Source organism: Canis lupus, chromosome X (genome assembly GCF_011100685.1).
Source record: "Canis lupus familiaris isolate Mischka breed German Shepherd chromosome X, alternate assembly UU_Cfam_GSD_1.0, whole genome shotgun sequence".
In the NCBI taxonomy this organism is placed as follows: Eukaryota; Metazoa; Chordata; class Mammalia; order Carnivora; family Canidae; genus Canis; species Canis lupus.
Genome location: NC_049260.1, coordinates 54,829,305 through 54,850,952, shown reverse-complemented (window position 1 = coordinate 54,850,952; position 21,648 = coordinate 54,829,305). Strand labels below are relative to the sequence as shown.

General features: G+C 40.0%; 1 protein-coding gene across 1 annotated transcript in view; it reads right to left on the bottom strand.

Moving 5' to 3' along the window:
• Positions 1-418: 418 nt before the first annotated feature.
• The window catches only part of DGAT2L6 (diacylglycerol O-acyltransferase 2 like 6), a 34,919-nt gene continuing 13,689 nt past the window's right edge, over positions 419-21,648 (bottom strand). Inside the window, exons 2-7 of the mRNA XM_038588800.1 lie at positions 5,739-5,849; positions 4,842-4,912; positions 4,275-4,479; positions 3,466-3,640; positions 1,003-1,214; positions 419-573 (exon numbers count right to left, since the gene is read on the bottom strand). Of these exons, the coding sequence (XP_038444728.1) occupies positions 419-573; positions 1,003-1,214; positions 3,466-3,640; positions 4,275-4,479; positions 4,842-4,912; positions 5,739-5,849 (929 nt within the window). The remainder of the gene's footprint in view (positions 574-1,002; positions 1,215-3,465; positions 3,641-4,274; positions 4,480-4,841; positions 4,913-5,738; positions 5,850-21,648) is intronic.

Here is a 21,648-nt window from a genome sequence, read left to right as displayed (position 1 = left end):
CCAAATTGTAAGGAGGTGGAGGAAACAAATCATTCCTATTCTCAACAAGTCTTCTAAGCCTAAATCTACATACTGATGGTGCTGCTAAGGCTTGGGAGGAAGGAGCCCTGGTGCTCTTTGGCTTCTCATTCCTTTGATCAGAGAGCTGGTTGGAGTCAGGGGACAAAAAAAGACTTGTGGATTCACAAGACTCCGATTTCTTCTCCTTTTTTAAAAAGATTTTATTTATGAGAGATACAGGGAGAGAGAGGCAGAGACATAGGCAGAGGGAGAAGCAGGCTCCATGCAGGAAGCCCGATACGGGACCCGATCCCGGGACTCCAGGATCATACCCTGGGCCGAAGGCAGAAGCCCAACCGCTGAGCCACCCAGGCATCCCAAGACTCTGATTTCTAAAGTGGGGGATATATAGCTCCTGTTATATGATTGTCAGCTCCTGGGTCTCAGGAAGGCCATATTGAACTTTGTGCTGGTCAAACAGCTTGCGCAGGGCACTGATGTAGAGTGCATGGTACTTGTCCACTGTCTTCTTGTTTGGCCTCTTAATCTTGGGGATTGGCAGGGGCTCCCCAACTATGGGACAGGAGAAGAGATAAGCATCAGAGCCTCCCCTCCCCAACTCAAATTACCCATCCTTCAGAGGGAGCCACATACTCAATCAAACTCAGTATCTGTGTCCCCTCCCTTTCCTTTTTTTCCCTGCTGCTCTAGCTCCTTTCCATCCCACATTCTCCAAATACCTTATCTCATGCATGCTGATGAGAATGAGAAGAAGGCTCAGAAGAATGATGAAGGAATGTTTGTGAATAAAAATGGTTTCATGGGAGCTATTAAATGGCCACAATTCTTACTGTTTAGTTGTCCTGCCCACCCTGCCCTCAGCCAATCCTACTGGAATTCCCATTGCCCATCCCAGCTGTTTGCTAGGCCTCCTGGACTGATGGATGACCTGGGTGAGGTGAATCAACAACGAGGGTGGTCCAAAGGTATTGGAAAGCTCACCAACAGTGGTAATGGGCCGATTGAAAGGAAGGAAGCCCCAGGAGTCTCGAGTGAGGCCCCGACCATGGAAGGTACAGAAATTTAATCCCAGGATTTTTTTGAATGTGGCCTGGAAGGTTTTTTGGAAGAACCTTATCCATGTGCCTTCAGGGAAGGTCTCTTGATTGTGAACCTCATTCTCTCCAAAGGAATAAGAAGGGACAAGGTATGCTCTGCAAAGAAAGGAGAAGTATTAACTCTTCCAGGGAGCTCCCCCCCAGCAAAATCCTCTCCAAGGTGTGAAACCTTTCCAATCTGCCTATTATAGGACAAGAACCCAAGTACCCAAACATCTTCAGCTTTTGTTTCATTCTTGCCATGCCCCACCCTTTTAACTGAACCCTTTGGGGGGCGGGGGGGGGAAGGGGGAGCTGCTGTACCTTGTCTTATGATAGAAAGAAACTAATCTTAGGCAATCTAACTGCCGTCATTACACCCAGCATCCAGAGTGATCTTCCTTAACTGCATATCTGGACCTGTCATTCCTCTCTTTAAAGCTCTTCCAGAGATCCTCACTTTATATCATGCTGCTTGCCATGGCTTTTGTGCTCTAGCTTTTGTGCTAGCTTCTCCTCTCCCCACTCCTTTCTTGCAATCTGCTTAGCCATACTAAGTGTGCCAAGTTGTTTCTTGTCTATGATTCTTTGTACATTCTGCTCCCTCTGCCAGAAATGCCTTCCTTCTGTCTTCACATGGCTAATTCTATTTTGCCCTTCAATGCTTAGCTCCAATTTCAATCTCTTGAAGAAAACTTTTTTGACTACCTCCAATTCCCTCCCCCACAATGTGAATTAGGTACTCTTTATCTAGTGCTCATCTTTCTCCGCACTAACACTATTCTAATTCAGTTATTACAGTCATCCCCTTACCTATCTGACTTCCTAGTTGCCTGTCAAGCTGATCAAAGGTGGGAAATCTGTCATTCATCTTTGGATCTTTAGGGCCTCACATAGTGCCTGATACGTTGTAGGTTTCCTGAGTCCTTTCTCCCTTTTGGTCTGGCTGGCAACTCCTACTAATATTTTAGCTCATAATTCAAATGTCACTCACTCATGAAACTTCTACTTGGAGTGAAAGTTTTCCCATCAGTTGTTGTTCCCATAGCACTTTGTACATAACTCTATTATAGCACATTATACATTCAACAAATGTTTATTGAGCTCTTTCTGTGTGTCAGCACTGTATAAAGCCCTAGCCCTGTTCACTGTCACACATCCGTGAACAAAATAGATTTTTAAAATACCTTGCATTTTTTCTTGGGGGAAGACAGTAAATAATAACAAACAAAACAGATATATAAATAAAATCAATGATATATAAAAAGATGATGAATACAACAGGGAAAAAATAGAGCAAGATGGTCAGGATAGAACTTCCTGAGAAGAAACATTTGAGCAAATACCTGGAGTAAGTAAGGGAATGACCCAAACAGTTATTTGGAGGAATAGTGTTCCAGGCAGAGGGAACAGCTAGAGCACCCTAAGGCAGGAGCATGTGGCTTGTTTGAGGGACAGCAAGATCACTGTAGCCCTAATAGAATGAGTAAGGGGGAGAGCAGTGGGTGATGAGGGGTTGCTAAGGACTAGATTATTCAGGGTTTTGCAGGCCCTTGTAAAGACTTTGGATTTTGCTCAGAGTGAAATTGGAGCCATTGGAGCATTTGGAGTAGTGACACAATCTCACATTTAATGAAGTCATCCTGGCTACAGTTGAGAGTAGACTCTTGGATGTGGGGGAGGCAGGGAAAGAAGCAGGCAGAGCGTTAGGAGACTGTAATAATGAGGGGAGAGATTATGCTAATTTAAACCAGGGGGTTTACAGCTGAGATGTAAGTCGTTGGCTTCTGGATATATTTTGTAATTATATGTGTGCATATCTATTGTTCCCATGGGACTGTCAGTTTCTTAAAGGCAAGGATCAGGTTTCATTTATTTTTATATCCTCAATGCCTAGTACTATGCCTGACACACAGTAGTTGTTCACTAACTGCTGAACAAATGCATTCTATTTATCAAACCAGATTATATGCTGTTTGGAGGCAATAACCATGTCTTATTTATTTTTGCAATCCTCCCAGCCCCCAGCCCAATGCCTTCCTTGTCCTGGGTAGGTTCTCTGGACCTCTCAGTTAGTGAGTTGAAAGCAAAGCTCCACTTCCCCTGACCCCTAGCCTACTAGACTAATGGGCAGAAGATAAAAGTCTTTTCCCATTGTTCTTTCTCCAACTTCAAATAAAAAAAATGCCTACAAATGTTATCTGGAGGCCCAAACACCATTAAGACGGGGCAAAGGAGCAGAGGGAAGCAATCAGAGTAAAGAGAGAGCCCCCTCTAACAGGTTTCCAAAGGAGGGAGCCATTCTGGAGAGGTGCTACAGAGTACCTATGGCACTCTGACAATAGGGCACCAGAACCTGGGGACCCACCCTGTCTTCAGTGCCAACTTCACAAAACCTTTACGTTCTTTAAGGTAGATGGTAGAGACTCCCGGTCGGCACAAGAGGGCTTCAGCAGCTCCACCCACCACAATAACCACAGCATTGCCTGAGTCTTTCTGGGTCAGCAAATACTTCAAGGCCAAGCCACTCACTGGGCACACACCTGTGAAACCAAAGAGTCAAGTGGCATAACAAACTTGGTGCCTGAGATTTGGGAAAGGGGTTCCTCTGGGCTCTTCATGCTGAAGACAGTTCTGTTTCCTGACTATTGTTTCCACTCTTCTGTCTTTGACCTCCACATCCTGGGTTAGCCCTAGCCTGAGGTTGGTCCTTAGGGTCAGCTGCTTGTCTTGTGGGGAATCTGTGATACTACATTGAATTCCTCTACCTGCTGCCTCTTAGATCAATACTATCCACTCTCCCCAGTCTTACAGCTCTAGAAACTGTCCAGAGTTCTCTCCCTCAAGAGTGATCAGGACTAGCCACTAGCCACCACTAACCTTCTGTTTTACACTTTGGCTTTGATCCTGAACTCGACTTCTGCTTCCTCCTCTGAAAGAATTCTTGGCAACTCTTATAAATGCCTGTAACTTATCCTACTGTCTAACTAAACCCTGCCTCCCAGATCTTAGACAGAACCTGATGCATGGCCACATACTCTTGTTACTGGCTTTATGTGTTCTGGACTCATTTTTTACAAGTCTTCTTCCATCAAGATATGAGATGTGGACTGTCAGTGCTTACTGGGGTTGGAGGTCTGAGGTAGGCCAGAGAATGGGATGATTTCTTATACTCACCCATTGACATCACATAGTCTCGCACAATGGGGATCCAGAAAATCCATTCCAAGGTCCCTATGGAAGGAGTGATGGCTGGAAAAATTTGAGCAAAGCCAGTGGCCTCAGTAGCAAAGTTGATGAACACACCATAAGAAACAATCCCATGGGGGTGATTGGCAATAATATAGTTGTGTTTGGGAGGGAGGTCATGAGTCTTCACCAGCTGTTAGAGAGAGATTGAGTCAGAGTGGTGGATAGGAAGAAGGAAGAGAGGACATGTGGACCCAGATACCAGCAGATAGCCTGTGTTTCCCTTGGGGAGCCCCAAATCTCTGTTCATTGGGATGTCATCACTGTCAGAGGATTGCCAGGGGTTATGATGCTCAGAGAGTTTGCCACTGTGAAGAAAGGCTGCTATCCATTCATCTCCCCACCTGCCCATCTATCTTATATGCCTACTCTGCATTATGCTTCTGGGACTTGACTTTCACTGCTGGCCACTAAAGCCTTTGAAAACATGGCGCTGAGTGGGGAGGGAAAGTCTGGGCAACAGGACCCAAGAGCACCAAAAGGAAGAGTGGTTACCTTTATTGGGAAATAATTTTGAAAATACTTCCAGAGGGTCCAATTACGTACCCAAGCTGAACGCCTACCACCTGTGGGTACAGAAGGGAAGGAAAGAGCTGATGAGCTACAATCCCTCAAACATCTCTTAGAGGTAGAAGGTTCTTCCTATAGTCCTCAGGTCACAGAGGAAGTCCCCTTTTCACATTTCCGTATCTCTAGAACGTAGTGCTGTAGGCACTGTCCCTGAGTCCAACCCCCAAGAAGATATAGGAGACCCCTGCTTCCCTGGAGCCAGCCAGGAAAGTGATAGGTAAATGTCCCAAAACTGAGGGCACCTGCCCTGAAACCTCTTAATTCTTCCTCAGAAGCCTGGGAGAGATGAGATCTCTTTTCCTTGCTGAGCTTTGCTCTCCTCTCTCTGTCTCCTTCCCTGTACACCTGTTTGCTTCTTTCCATCTTTCCAGCCCTCCACCTTCCTAACTCTTTTCCTTTCCCTTTCCCCTTCTTTCCCCTTCCTATCCTATCTCCCTCTTCTTTTTTTTAATTTATTTTTTATTGGTGTTCAATTTACCAACATACAGAATAACCCCCAGTGCCCGTCACCCATTCACTCCCACCCCCCGCCCTCCTCCCCTTCCACCACCCCTAGTTCGTTTCCCAGAGTTAGGAGTCTTTACGTTCTGTCTCCCTTTCTGATATTTCCCACACATTTCTTCTCCCTTCCCTTATATTCCCTTTCACTATTATTTATATTCCCCAAATGAATGAGAACATATAATGTTTGTCCTTCTCCGACTGACTTACTTCACTCAGCCTTTCTCCCTCTTCTTCTCCCACTCTCTCCCTCCATTTCCCTCTCCCTTTGGTTCCATCTTTTGCACAGACAGGGACCATCACACTTCCTTTGTCTCATACCTTGACTGTGGGTATTCCAATCATAGGCGAGCCAGGCTAAGGTGAGCACAGACAAGATCCATAATTTAGTGAACACCAGAAAGTAGGGTATAAGCAAAACAGGAATCGCTCCTGAGGGGAAATAAAATCAGTTTCCTTTGGTTTCTTTCAAGTTTAATATAACTCTAACTGCCATCTCCACTCTATACAGAAGGAGCAGGTCAAGGCTGATGTGAGACCCTTCTCTCCCTTTCCCGTCACAACCTCTTCCAGCTCTGCTGTAGTTCAGGCTGTACTCTGAGTCCCTGGACCTGGGTCCCTTTTTGATGGCTGAGATCTTAACTGAGGAAACAACATAACCATGATATTCTCAGAGCAGGCCCTCAGCTGGGGTCAAATGACAGCACTGCTTGGCAAGAACAGCACCTTGAACCAGTGGCTGACATCCCATTTCTGAGACTTCAGGAATTCCTTTCTAAAAGCTTGACCCTCCTTTCTTTCTTTTTTTGGAGAATTTATTTATTTATTTATTCATTCATTCATTCATTCATTCATTCATAAGAGACACACAGAGAGAGGCAGAGATACAGGCAGAGGGAGAAGCAGGCTCCCTGCGGGGAGCCCAATGAGGGAATTGATCCCAGGACCCCGGGATCACTACCTGAGCCAAAGGCAGATGCTCAACCACTGAGCCACCCAGGTGTCCCTTGACCCTCCTTTCTTTGTGGAACTGCTAAGTCAGTACATACTAGTGAAGAGGGCTGCCTGTCGTATATAGGCTGATGCTGAGAAGAAAACACATATTTAGAAAGCACTTTCCTATGTTCAGTTTTGTCACATTCAGAATGTCTCAAAAATCTAGAAAGGGTAACATTATTTCTGTTAGCAAAGGGTCACAGTAGACTTTGAAATGTAAACATGATACATCTCACAGCAGTAAGGAATTAAATCCCATTTTAAAACCTACATTCATGGGATACCTGGGTGGCTCAGTGGTTAAGCATCTGCCTTTGGCTCAGGTCCTGATCCTGGGGTCCTTTGATGGAGTTCCACATTGGGCTCCCACAGGAAGCCTACTTCTCCCTCTGTCTATGTCTTTGCCTTTCTTTCTGTGTCTCTCATAAATAAATAAATAAGATCTTAAAAAATAAAATAATCTGCACTAATGGGAAAGAGGGGCTAAGTACACATGTGAATGAAAAAAGACCCAGCTAAAGGAATGACTTATTTGGCCAGGTAACCACATTAGGTAGATGAAATTTCCAAAGAAGGGGAAGAAACTCAAGAGTTATTTAGCAGCAGGTTTGTTTCTTGCATTTTGGACATAGATGAAAAAAAAAAAAAAACAGGAAAAAAGATGGAATGGGCCTTTCTTTAAAAAATCATGTTATGGAGTAGAAGAAACCTTAGTGATCGGCTGAATTCTCTTTGCAAGAACTAGTTGAGATGGTTGTTATAATCATGCTAATTAAATAGGAAATAGTGGTGGGAGGAATTTCGCAGGAAGCTTACCACTGATAAACATCCTGCTACCTCTGACCCTCATAAAAGATGAGAGTAAATTTGCCAGGTAAGCTTCAGAACAAAACTCAGCAAGAATCATTAATAATTAAAGGTAGTCTAAATGTATCATTTCTTTTATATCTTGCTCCAAATAAATTTAGTTTGTATCCCCAGTATTTAGAACAGTGCCTTGCACACAGTAGGTGTTTAGCAAACATCTACAGATTGACTGAAAAATAAATGTTTTCTCTTTTCAATAATTGGTTAACTTAAATTATTAGTGTTTAGGCAACATTTGTGTTATTTTTAAATAGATGCTATTTAAAAATCATAGATGGATTATGTACCTAATATCTGGTCTCTTTCAGTTATACACAAGTTCTAAGGGTAGTCTAGCCAAGAGCTATACTTCCATAAACACCATCCCCCTTGTGGAATCTATTTGAACTGCAGGTGTGACACCTCAGAAGACCATAAATGTCCTTTGAGGACCAGCCTGCCAGATGCAGCCTGTTTGAGTGTCACTGGTATCACTCACAGTGACAGAAGGGTGATTTAAAGAGATAAGGGAGGACAGCCCCGGTGGCGCAGCGGTTTAGCGCCGCCTGCAGCCCGGGGTGTGATCCTGGAGATCTGGGATTGAGTCCCACGTCGGGCTCCCTGCATGGAGCCTGCTTCGCCCTCTGCCTGTGTCTCTTGCTCTCTCTGAATAAATAAGTAAATAAATATTTTTTAAAAAATAAAGAGATAAGGGAAACGGAGGCCAAAGGTGGAAGAGCTAAATCTCATGGAACAAGGAATTCTATGACAGAAAGCAAAGTTATCTGAGGCAAGAATGATAAAGAACAACCTTTTGTGCATATGTATATGTGACCCTCCCTTAGATATTACGGCCTTGACACCAGGAGATGCTTCCAAAAATTTGTCTGTGTTCAAGTGAGAAATCTTAGTGTGGATTATCAAGGAAGAGGTTCACATAAGGCAGGCTCTTAATTTAGTTTGTATTGAAGATGGCCAAGCCATTCTAATAGATGTGTGGTGTGGCATCTCAAATTTTAATTTTAATTTCCCAAATATCTAATGATGCTTAACAGCTTTCTATGTGCTTATCTGCCTTCTGTATCCTCTTTGGGGAGGTGTCTATTTCACTTTGGTTCATTTTTCAATTGGGTCGTTTGAGTTTTCTTACTGGTGAGTTTTAGGAGTTCTTTATACATTCTGGATACAAGTTCTATGTTGGATATGTGATTTGCAAACATTTTCTCCCAGTTTGTATCTATTTTTTCATTCTCTTAACACGGTCTTTCTCAGAGCAAAAGCTTCTAATTTTGATGAAGTCAAATTTATTATTTTTCCCTTTATATATTGTGCTTTTTTTAATTAAAGATTGTATTTATTTATTCATGAGAGATACACACACACACAGAGGCAGAGACACAGGCAGAGGGAGAAGCAGGCTCCATGCAGGGAGCCAGATGTGGGACTCAATCCTGGGTCTCCAGGATTAGGCCCTGGGCTGAAGGCGGCACTAAACCGCTGAGCCACCCAGGCTGCCCTATATATTTTTAATCTAAAAATCTAAGAACCTTTTACCTCACTTCAGGTCATGAAGGTTTTCTTCTAAGTTTTTTACTAAAAGTTTTACAGGTTTTTTTTTAATTTTTTATTTATTTATGATAGTCACAGAGAGAGAGAGAGAGAGGCAGAGACACAGGCAGAGGGAGAAGCAGGCTCCATGCACCGGGAGCCCGATGTGGGATTCGATCCCAGGTCTCCGGGATCGTGCCCTGGGCCAAAGGCAGGCGCCAAACCGCTGCGCCACCCAGGGATCCCTACAGTTTGTGTTTTACATTTATGTCTGTGATTCATGTTGAGTTAATTATTTAAATAAGATGTGAGGTTTTGACCAAGGTTCACATACTACATATGGATATCTGGTTGTTCCAACATTTGTTTAAAAGACTACCCTTCAGCCGTGCCTGAAGTTGGTTAAGTGACTACCTTCAGCTCAGGTCATGATCTCAAGGTCTTGGGATCAAGCCCTGCATCTGGGCTCCCTGCTCAGTGGGGAGTCTGCTTCTTCTTCTCCTCTGCCCCTCCCCCTGCTTGTGTGCATGTTCTTTCCTGAAATAAATAAACAAAATCTTTTTAAAAAATAAAAGACTGCCCTTCTCCATTGAATTGCTTTTGCATCTTTCTCAAAGATCCATTGGCCATAGGAGGGTTCAAGATGTGGTATAGAAAGATCTTAAACTCATCTTCTCCCATGAACACAGCAACTCTACAGTTACACAAGGAACAATTTCCTCTGAAAAGGCCCTGAAAGATACCTGAGCAGAGCCTCCACAACAAAGGATAAAAAGTCACATTGATATAAGTAGGAGAGGTGGAGACACAGTCTAGCAAGAAACTCTCACATTCAGGAACAGTAACCCACATTTGGGAGGGTGTCTCATAATCTGGAGCTCGTCCCTGAGGAGTGAGGAGTTTGTCCCTCCTTTCAGGCCTCCCAATCCTTGGGAACTGCACCAGAAGTGTCTGGTCTTGAAAACCAACAGGGTTTACTTCAAGGAGAACCATAGGACTAGGAAATAGAAAATTCACACTTAAAAGAGCTTGCACACAGATCCACTTGCCCTAGGACCCAACACAAAAGCAATCATTTGAAAGTCACTTGGAAACTCATTTATTAATCTTAAAGCATCTGCTAGAGAAACAGAAACCTGTTTGGATGCTCTTCAAAGATGGAGGCACCTGTGGGTGTCATTTTTTAGTTCTTCTGCTCTGTTGGTATTGGCACTAGCAGGTGACTTTTTCACACCCTATCCCTAGCCTGCTAGCTCCAGTAGGACTGCCACCCTCGCCCCATGCACTGCAAGTGCAGACTATCTCACTGCAGCTGGGCTGGCCAAGTGCCCCACCCCAATGTGCTATAGTCGTGGCCCACCAAGCTATAGCCAACAAGCACATGCAGCCCATACAAAGGACACCTCTTGAGTACCTGGCTCTGGTGGCCAAGGGGAATGTATTTATGGGTCCCATGAGTCCAAATCAATTGGGGAGATAGTCTTTGGCAGGCTACCACCCACAAGGCACTGCACAAACAGCAGACTGAAACAAACTCCTACTTTTCATGTGAAGAAGTTTTATTTCCTTGTCCTGAAGCTTCAGCCTGAGAGACAGGCTTTAGGTTTGCCATACATCCAGAGGCTACAGAGGCACACCCCAGGGAATATGGACAGGGAGACACCGTATTAGTGGCCTCCCTTGTCCTCCCCACAGCTGGCTAATACCACTCAGAAAGGAGCTTAAAGTCTAAAGCCACAATTTTTGCAACTATTGCCCAGGGGACACCTCCAGAGCATCTTGTCTGGATGTCAGCAGGATTTATACTGTAGACTCACAAGACTGTATATATTTACCTACCTTAAAAACTGTTGCCTGAGGATCTGGCTTATAATTAGCCTGAAACTAAACTGTTTGAGATATCTCTCTCTTGAACACTAACAGGTGTTGCATACCCTCAACAAATGGAATCTATGGAGAACAACTCAGGCTACTTAAACAATTACAAAGGTCTGAGAAACAACCAAAAGATAGAGAAAAGCTAAATGATAAATTTAATCTCCTACACAAAGCCACTCTTTCAAGACTGGGAGAAATAGCTGTTACATAGTAACAATCATAGAGGGTCAAGCAAATTGAAAATAGAGGGATATGTTCCAACTGAAAGAACAAGAAAAAAAACCTCAAGAAAAGAAACCTTAAAAATGGAGATAATCTACCTGATAAAGAATTCAAAGTAATGGCCATAAAGATGTTCACTGAACTTGAGAAGTAAGAACAAACACAGAGCTTCAACAATGAGATAGAAAACAATAAAGTACCAAATAGAAGTCATGCAGCTGGAGAATATAGTATCTAAACTGGAAAATACAGTAGAGTGGTTCAATAGCAGTCTAGGTAAAGCAGAATAAAGGATCAGTCAATTTCGCAGGGCAGAAAAACTAACATCAAGCAGCAAAGAGAAAAAAATGAAAATAAGTGAATATAGCTTAAGGGATTGATGGGACAATATCAAGCAGACTAACATTTGTATTAAATGGGTCCCAAAAGGAGAAGAGAAAGAGAAAGCAGTAGAAAACTTATTAGAGAAAACAATGGCTGAAATATTCCATAACCTAGGGAGGAAAACAGACAGCTTCAAGAAGCAGAGTTCCTAATAAGATAACTCTCTATCGCTCCTTTAAATCTGAATGATAACCTTGCCAGGTAGAGTTTTCTTGGTTGGATGTTTCTTCCTTTCAGCACTTTGGTTTCTTTTATTTACTTTTCTCTTTTCACTGAAGAATAATTAACATTCAGTGTTACATTAGTTTCAGGTGTACAATAGAATGATTCAACAATTCTATACATTATTCAGTGCTCATCAAGATAAATGTATTCTTGATCCTTTTTAAAAAAAATTCTTGATCCTTTTTATCTATTTCAAAGAGATGTGTACCAAGACACATTATAATTCAAATGCCAAAAAATAAAGAGAGAATATTAAAAGCAGACAGAATAGCCAAAGTAATCTTTAAAAGAAGAAAAAAAGCTGGAGATATCACAATTCCAGATATACTACAACAGTGTGGTAATCAAAACAGTATCGTTCTGACACAAAAATAGACACATCGATCAATGGAATAGGATAGAGAGCCCAGAAATAAATCTATGTCTATTTGGTCAGTTAATCTATGACACGGGGGGCAAGAATATATAAGGAGGAAAAGTGTCTCATCAACAAATGGTTCTGGGAAAACCGGACAGCTACATGCAAAAGAATGAAACTGGACCACTTTCTTACACCATACACAAAAATAAACTCAAAATGGATTAAAGACCTAAATGTGAGACATGACCATCAAAGTCCTAGAAGAGAACACAGGCAATAATGTCTCTGACATGAGTCACAGAAACATTTTTCTAGATCTGTCTTCTTCTGCATGTCATACATGCTGAGGATACAGAGGCACCCCCTAGGGAACATGGACATGGATACACCATATTAGGGAAACAAAAGCCAGGGAAACAAAAGCAAAAATAAACTATTGGAACTACATCAAAATAAAAAACTTTTTCACAGCAAAGGAAACCATCAATAAAACAAAAAGACAACCTACTGAATGAGAGGTTTGCAAATGATGTATCTGATAAGAAGTTAATATCCAAAATATATAAAAATCTCATATAGTACCAAAAAAATAACCCAAATAAAAAAATGAGCAGAGGACATGAACAGACATCTTTCTGAAGACATACAGATGGCCAATAGACACATAAACAGATGCTCAACATCACTAAAAATCAGGGAAATGCAAATCAAAACCGCAATGAGATATCACCCTATACCAGTCAGAATGGCTCGAATCCAGAAGACAAGAATTAGAAAGTGCTGGCAAAGATGTAGAGAAAAAGGAGCCTTTGTGCACTGTTGGTGGGAATGCAAATTAGTGCAGCCACTGTGGAAAACAGCATGGAGGTTTCTTAGAAAATTAAAAATAGGGGCTCCTGGGTGGCTCACTTGGCTAAGTGGCTATCTTCAGCTCAGGTCAGATCCCAGGGTCCTGGGATTGAGCCCTGCATCAGGATCCCTGCTCAGTGGGGAGTATGCTTCTCCCTCTCCCTCTGTCCTGCCACACTCCCCCCAGCATTTGTGTTCTCTCTCTAGCTCTGCTGACTCTCAATTAAATAAATAAAATCTTTTTTAAAAAGAAAATTAAAAATAAAATTACCATATGATCAGTAATTCCACCACTAGGCATTTACCCCCCCCCCAAAAAATGAGAAACACTAATTTGAAAAGATATATACACTCCTTTGTTTACCACAGCATTATTTGCAATAGGCAAGATAATAGAAGTAACCCAAGTGTCTATCCATAGATGAATGGATAAAGAAGATGTTATATGTATATGTGTATATATACATGATCTTGCCATTTGTAACATAGCTGGACCTGGAAGGTATAGTGCTAAAAGAAATAAGTTAGTCAGAGAAAGACAAATATATAATCTCACTCATATGTGGAATTTAAGAAACAAAACAAATGAACAAACAAACAAAAAGATACCAACAAAAAAGAGACTCTTAAATACAGAGAAAAAATGGTGGTTGCCAGAGGGGAGATGGGCAGGGAGTGGGATGAAATAGATAAAAAGGATCAAGAATTTTTTTTAAAAAGGATCAAGAATACATTTATCTTGATGAGCACTGAATAATGTATAGAATTGTTGAATCATTCTATTGTACACCTGAAACTAATGTAACACTGAATGTTAATTATTCTTCAGTGAAAAGAGAAAAGTAAATAAAAGAAACCAAAGTGCTGAAAGGAAGAAACATCCAACCAAGAAAACTCTACCTGGCAAGGTTATCATTCAGATTTAAAGGAGCGATAGAGAGTTTTTTACACAAGCAAAATTAAAAGATTTGATCACTACTAAACTGGCCTTACAAGAAATGTTAAAGGGATTTCTTTAAGCTGAAAAGAAAGGCACTAACTAGGAACATGAAGACATACAAACATAAAAATCTACTGATAAGTGCAAATGTATAATAAAGGTAGCGGATTAACCTCTTAAAAAGCTAATATGAAGTTAAAAGATTTTTTTTCTGTTAAGAGCAAATATATGAGAAGTACTTCAGCTGCTCAGCACACTGCATGGAGTATTTTTTAAAGTATTGCAAAAGATCAAAGCCCAGCGACGGGGCCTGGAACAGCTGGAGCTTGACTTGAGATGCATACAAGTGTATTCTGCCACCACAACCACTGTCTTTGTTACTTTTTTATGAATAAGAATATATCCATTCTGCCTAACCCTGGGTTTTTGGATCACCATAGTTGTCCTGGGAATTAATTGCATTTCATAGGTCATCTGAATTCCCATTTCTAAAATGGGGGTCCTGGCCCTGCTGAATACTACAGGTAGGTAGATCTTTAAAAGGCCACTAGTAGAGAATGTCCACCTGATTGATATGCAGAGTGGGGAGCTCTGGAATGTGGCCTGATTATGATGGCCCAGTAAGGACAGCCCTGAATTGTCTCTGACCAACCTCTGCTGCAGGAGTGGCCCACAGTACCAGTGAGATCTGCCAGCTGTGGCTGCAGGTTCCTGAGAGGGCATTCCAGAATATAGTAGCACATGTTGTCTGCAGCTCTTAGTGATTGAAAATTATTAAAAATATTTAAACATATTTAAATTAAGAATCTATTGATAAAGAAATATTTATAAGAGTGCTTGGGTGGCTCAGTCGGTTAAGTGGGGCTCAATCTCATGACCTTGAAATCACACCCAGAGCTGAAACCAAGAGTCAGTCACCTAACCAACTAACCAACCTAACCAACCAGATGCCCCAGTAGGGGACTTTAATACCTCGCTTACATCATGGGTAGACCATCCTGACAGAAAAGCAATAAGGAGACAGCCTTAAATGACACACGAGACCAGATGGACTTAATAGATATATACAGAACTTCCCAAAGCAGCAGAATACACATTCTCCTCAAGTTCACATTCTCCAGGATAGATCATGTTAGGCCACAAAACAGGTCTCAATAAATTTACAGATTGAAATCATATCAAGCATTTTTCCCAGTCACAACGGTATGAAACTAGAAGTCAATTACAGAAAGACAACTAGGATCAGACGGCTTTGCTGGTGAATTCTACCAAACATTCACAGGACATTTAATACCTATCTTTCTCAAAGTCTTCCAAAAATTTAAAGAAGAGAGAATACTTCAAACTCATTTTGTGAGACTAGAATTAACCTGACACTCAAACCAGACAAGAACACTGCAAAAAGAATGAATAAATGAACAAAAGAAAGAAAGAAGAAAGGTAGAAGAAGAAAGAAAGAAAGAAAGAAAGAAAGAAAGAAAGAAAGAAAGAAAGAAAAAGGAAAAAATTACAAGCCAATTTCCCTAATGAACAAGACACAAAAATCCTCAACAAAATATTAGCAGACCAAATTCAACAATACATTAAAGGATCAGATACTATGATCAAGTGGGATTTATTTCAGAGATGCAAGGATGGTTTAGTTTAGCATCCACTAATCAAACAACATGATATATCACACTAACAAAATGGATAAAGATCACACAATCATCTCAATAGATCCAGAAAAATGACTTGACAAAATTCAACATTCATTTATAATAAAAACTCTCAACAAAGTGAGTATGGAGGGAATGTACCTCAATATAATAAAGGCCATATATGACTAACCCACAACTAACATAATATTCAACAGTGAAAAGCTGAAAGTTGCTAAGATCAGGAAAAAGACAGAGATGCCCATTCTCACCACTTTTATTCAACATAATATTGGAAGTCCTAGCTACAGCACTTAGACCAGAAAAAGAAATAAAAGGGAAGGGATCCAAATCAGAAAGAAAGAAGTAGGGATGCCTGGGTGGCTCAATGGTTGAGCATCTGCCTTCGGTCCTGGGATCGAGTCCCACTTCGGGCTCCCCAAGGGGATCCTGCCTCTCCCTCTGCCTATGTCTCTCCCTCTCTCTCTGTGTCTCTCTCGAATAAATAAATAAATAAATATTCTTTTTTTTTAAAAAAAGAAAGGAGAATGTAAAACTCTATTTGCAGCTCACATGATACTATACATAGAAAACCCTAAAGACCACGAAAAGCTGTTAGAACCAATAAATGAATTCACTAAAGTTGCAGGAAACAAAATCAATATACAGAAATCTGTTGCATTTTTATACACCAAGAACAAACCATCACAAAGAGAAAGTAAGAAAACAATCCCATTTACAACTGCTTCAAAAAAAATTCCTAGGAATAAATTTATCCAAGGAAGTGAAAGACATGTACACTGAAAACTATGAGACACTGATAAAGGAAATTGAAGAAGACACAAATAAGTGGAAAGATAGTCTGTGCTCATAGATTGGAAGAATTAACATTGTTAAAATGTTCATACTACCCAAAGCAATCTGCAAATTCAATTCAATCTTTATCAAAATCCCAATGGCATTTTTCACAGAATTAGAACAAATAATTCTAAAATTTGTATGGAACTGCAAAAAATCTTAAATAGTCAAAGCAATCCTGAGAAAGTAGAATAAAGCTGGAGGTATCAAACTCCTGATTTCAGACTATACTACAAAGTTATAGTAACCAAGACAGTATTGTATTGGCATAAAAACATATAGATCAATGGAAGAGGATAGAGAGCCGAGAAATAAACCCACACATAATATGATCAATTAATTTATGACAGAAGAGTCAAGAATATATAATGAGAAAGGGGAAGTCTTTTCAATAAATAATGTAAGGAAAACTGGGCAGCCACATGCAAAAGAATGAAACTAGACCTTACGCCATACCCAAAACTTAAAATGGATTACGGACTTGAATGTAAGATCTAAAGCCATAAAATTCCTAGAAGAAAAAAACATAGGTAGTAAGTTCCTTGACATTGTTCTTAGCAATTTTTTTATCTGACTCTGAAAACAAGGGAAATAAAAGAAGAAATAAACAAATGGGACTAGATTAAGTTAAAAATATTCTGCACAGTTAAGAAAACCATCCATAAAACAAAAAGGTAACCTGCTGAATGGGAGAAGATATTTACAAATATGTTTGTAAAATATAAAAGATATTTACAAATCATAAATCTGATATAAGGGGTTAATATTCAAAATATATAAAGAAGTCATACAACTTAACAAAAAACCAACAACCTGATATAAATAGGAGCAGGGGATATGAAAAGACATTTTTCCAAAGAAAACATACAGATGGCCAATAGATACATGAAAAGATGCTCAGCATCACCAATCATCAGGGAAATGCAAATCAAAACCACGATGAGAAACCACCTCATACATGTTAAAATGGCTATTATCAAAAAGACAAGAAATAACAAATGTTGGAGAAGATGTGGAGAAAAGGAAACACTTGTACATTGTTGGTGAGAATGTAAATTTGTGGATCCACTATAGCAAACAGTATGAGGATTCCTCATATTAACAATAGAACTACACATATGATCCAGCTATTCCACTCCTGGGTATTTATTTGAAGAATACGAAACCGTAATTTAAAAAGATATATGCACCCCCCAATGTTTGTTGCAGCAATATTCACAATAGCCAAGATATGGGAACAACCTAAGTGTCTATGGAAAGATGAATGGATAATGATGCAGCATATATATATGATGGAATTCTACTCAGCCATAGAAAGAAGGAAATCTTGCTAGTTGCATCAACATGGATGGACCTAGAGGGTATTATGCTAAGTGAAATAAGTCCAACAGTGAAAGACAAATACCATATGATTTCATTTACATGTAGAATCTAAAAACCAAAACAAAGAAACACAGCAAAAATAAACTCATAAAGATTGGTGGTTACCAGAGGGGAATGGGGTTGGGAGGTGGGCAAAGTGAGTGAAAGGGCTCAATTGTATGGTGATAGATGGTAACTAGACTTAGGATGGTTATCATTTTATAGTGCATACAAATGGTGAATTATAATGTTATACCTTGAAACTTATACAATGTTATACACTGATTTTATGTCAATATAAAAAAATCAATTGGTCATATTTGTGTAGGTCTATTTCTGGACTCTTTTTTCTGTTCCATTGATCTATCCCTTGCTAATACATCACTGTCTTGATTACTGTAGTTGTATGCCAATTCTTAAGGTCAGATAGTGTGATTCCTCCAATTTTATTCTTTTTCAAAACTGTTTTAGTTATTGTAATTCCTTTGTTTTTCTATATAAGTTTTAGAATCAACTTGCCTATGTCTACATAACTTCCTGGTGGGAGTTTTAAAAATTTTTTATTTTGAAAAAAACTTTAGATTGATAGAAAATTTGCAAGAATGTTTTAATAAAATCCCATATAACCTTCACCTATATCTTCCTATTGAAAATATTCTACGTTTAATTTATCTTTAAATATGTCTATACATCTGTGTTTGTATTTGAAAGTACATTGCAGAGATCATAACCCTTTGCCCCTAAATATCTAAGCACATATTTTCTAAAAACAAAGACATTCTCTTCCTGTATCACATCCACAGTGCTATTATCAAGTTTGGGGAATTCAATATTTATGCAAAAGTGTTATCTAATATACCTGCTGGGATTTTTATTTGAATTATGTTACATTTATAGATAAATTTAGGGATAAATGGCATCTTTATTATATTGAATTTTCCAATCCATGAACACAGTATGTCTCTAACTATTTAGATCTTTAATTTTATGCATTAGTACTTTAGTTTTCAGCCTACAGATGCTGTACAGGTTTTGTTAAACTTATTCATAAATCTTTCATTTCTGGAGAGGGCATTTAAATAGCATTGTCTTAAAATTTCTATTTTCTTATTTTTTTCTTTTTAGAAGGGAGGGAGGGGCTCAGAGAGAGGGAGAAAGAGAATCTTAAGCAGGCTTCATGCCCAAGGCAGAGCCTGATATGGGGCTCGATCCCAGGAGCCTGAGATCATGACCTGAATCAAAATCAAGAGCCAACTGAGCCACCAAGGTGCCCCTTAAATTTCTATTTTCAACTGATTTCTACTAGTATATAGAAATATGTGATCTTGTATCCTGTAGCTTGGCTAAACTCCTTTGCTAGTTCTTGAAGGTTTTTTTCTTCTTTTTTAATAGATTTCCTGGGGCACCTGGGTGGCTCAGTGGTTGAGCATCTGCCTTTGGCTTGGGTCATGATCCCTGGTCCTGAGATTGAGCCCCGTGTCAGGCTCCCCGTGGGGACCCTGCTTCTCCCTCTGCCTATGTCTCTGCCTCTCTCTCTGTAGCTCTCATGAATAAATAAATAAATAAAACCTTTTATAAAAAAAGATTTCCTTGGTATTTTCTACAGCCAATCATGTCATCTGTAAATTGGGCAGGTTTTTTTTCTTATTTTTCAATCTTTTTTTCTTCTTCTTCTCCCTGTCTTATTGCACTTGCTATGACTTTTAGTACAATGTTGAATACAAATGGTGAGAGTGGACACCCTTGTTTTGCTGCCATCTTAGGGAGAAAGCTTTCAGGCTTTCATAAAATATGATGTTAGCTGCAGTGTTTTTTATAGGTGCTCTGTATCAGGTTGAGGAAGTTTCTTTCTATTCCTAGTTTACTGAGAGGTTTTATCATGATTGAAATGGAAGTTTGTCAAATGCTTTCTTTACATCAGTTAATATGATCATGTGTTTTCCTTTGTTAATGTGGTAGTTTACATTGATTTTCAAATATTTTCACTTGCATTCCTGGGATAAAGGCCACTTGGCCATGATATATTATGCTTTGTATTGCTGGATTCAATTTGCTAGTATTTTATTGAGGATTTTTGCATTTATATTCATGAGGAATATTGGTCTATAGTTTTCTTTCTTATACTGTCTTTGTCTAGTTTTGGTATCAAGGTCTGGCTTCATAAATGAATTGACAAGTGTTCCTTCCTCTTTTTTGTAAAAAGATTTTATATATTTATTCATGACACACACACACACACACACACGTAGAGGGAGAAGCAGGCTCCACTTCAGGAGCTCAACACAGGATTCGATCCTGGGACTCCAGGATCACGCCCTGGACTGAAGGCAGATGCTCAACTGCTGAACCACTCAAGCATCCCTGTTCTTTTCTCTTTTATTTTCTGGGAAAGATTGTGTAGAATCTGTGATATATCTTCTTTAAAATGTTTGGTAGAATTTGCCATTGAAACCATCTGGGCCTGCAGTTTGCTGTTTTGGAAGGTATCTAATTATACAAAATTAAATATTTAAAAAAAACAAAATTAAATATTTAATTTAATTAATGGTTATGGATTATCTATTTTATCTTGTGTGAGTTTTGGCTGTTTGTGGTTTTTGAGGAAGTCCCCAAACATCATTGTTAATTTGTCTATTTTTCTTTTCAGTTCTGTCACCTTTTGCTTCATATATATTGAAGCTCTATTGTTAGGTGCATCTATATTTGCATAGTTATGTCTCCTTGGTAAACTGACCCTTTTAACCCTGTTCCTGACTTAAAAACATAAATTTAAACTTGTACAGCCTCAAATTACTAATGAATACTAGCTTAAGCTAAAGATGGCACCTATATGAATCTAAGTGGGTCCTTTCTTCAAAACATCTTTGGTTCATCTTACTTGCTCACTTTCCCATATAGTAATAGCCAATATTTACTGTATACTCATTACGGAAAACTAAGTGCTTTACATGCGTATTTTATTTATCTTCATAAAGACTCCATTAAGACAGCAATTAATCTTATTTTGTAGATGAGGAGCCCAGGTTTAAAGAGGTTAAATAACTATCTGAGACCACAAAGCAAGCTTGTGGTGAGCAAGGGTTGAGAACTCAGACTGTTTTACTCCAGAGACTGCACCTTTAACTGCTAAGCTCTAATTATTTTTCCCTTTAGTCAGTTATCAATTCCTGGCAGTTCTGTCTTTCAAACACCTTTCAAATTATTCTATTCCCCATGTCCATGCTACCACCCAGTCCAAGCCACCATTATCTCTCTCCTAGATGACCCTCAATGTCTTCTAACTAGGCTCCCCACTTCTATTTAAGCCCTGATGCAGCTAGCATGCTAAATGCAAATCTGACTCTGTCACTGTACAACATATAACCAAGAACATAGCTGGCTTGTCAAAGAAGCATTTCTGTGGCTTTGTATTTACTTATTGGGTCTAAATTATCTGTAAATATGAGAACGTGTGGGAGCAAATGGTAATTTAATAATTCAGCATCTAATGTGGCTTCCTATGACTCTTAGGTGAAGACTCCTAAGGTCAGGTCTTGTAATCTTGGTTTCGAAGGCACTCTGTGGTGGAGGCTCCGGCCACCCCCCTGTTTTCTGCATTCCACCATACTGTTCTGTCAGTTCCTTCAACTCATTCTGCGCTCTAGCCTCTGGGCTTCTGTGCATGCTGTCCCTTTTACCTGGAAGAATCTTTCCTCAGCTCTTTCCTGGCTAGCTTCTATTCATCTTTTAGGCCTCAAAATTTTGGAGTTCTCTTTGACTTCTTTCCCTTTCCAAAAGATCTCTCTCCCATTCATTCTCCTGTTCTATCTCCATTGCTCCTGTTACGGATTAAGGCTCTATCTCCCCTGGTCTGGACTGCAGTCTTTGTCTACTCTTTTTGCCTGCTGGTGTCTTTCCTTCTGGTCCATTTACCATGCTACTGCAAGATTTTTTTTTTTTTGAAAGCACGGTCATGGGGATCCCTGGGTGGCGCAGCGGTTTGGCGCCTGCCTTTGGCCCAGGGCGCGATCCTGGAGACCCGGGATCGAATCCCACATCGGGCTCCTGGTGCATGGAGCCTGCTTCTCTCTCTGCCTGTGTCTCTGCCTCTCTCTCTCTCTCTGTCTGTGACTTAAATAAATAAAT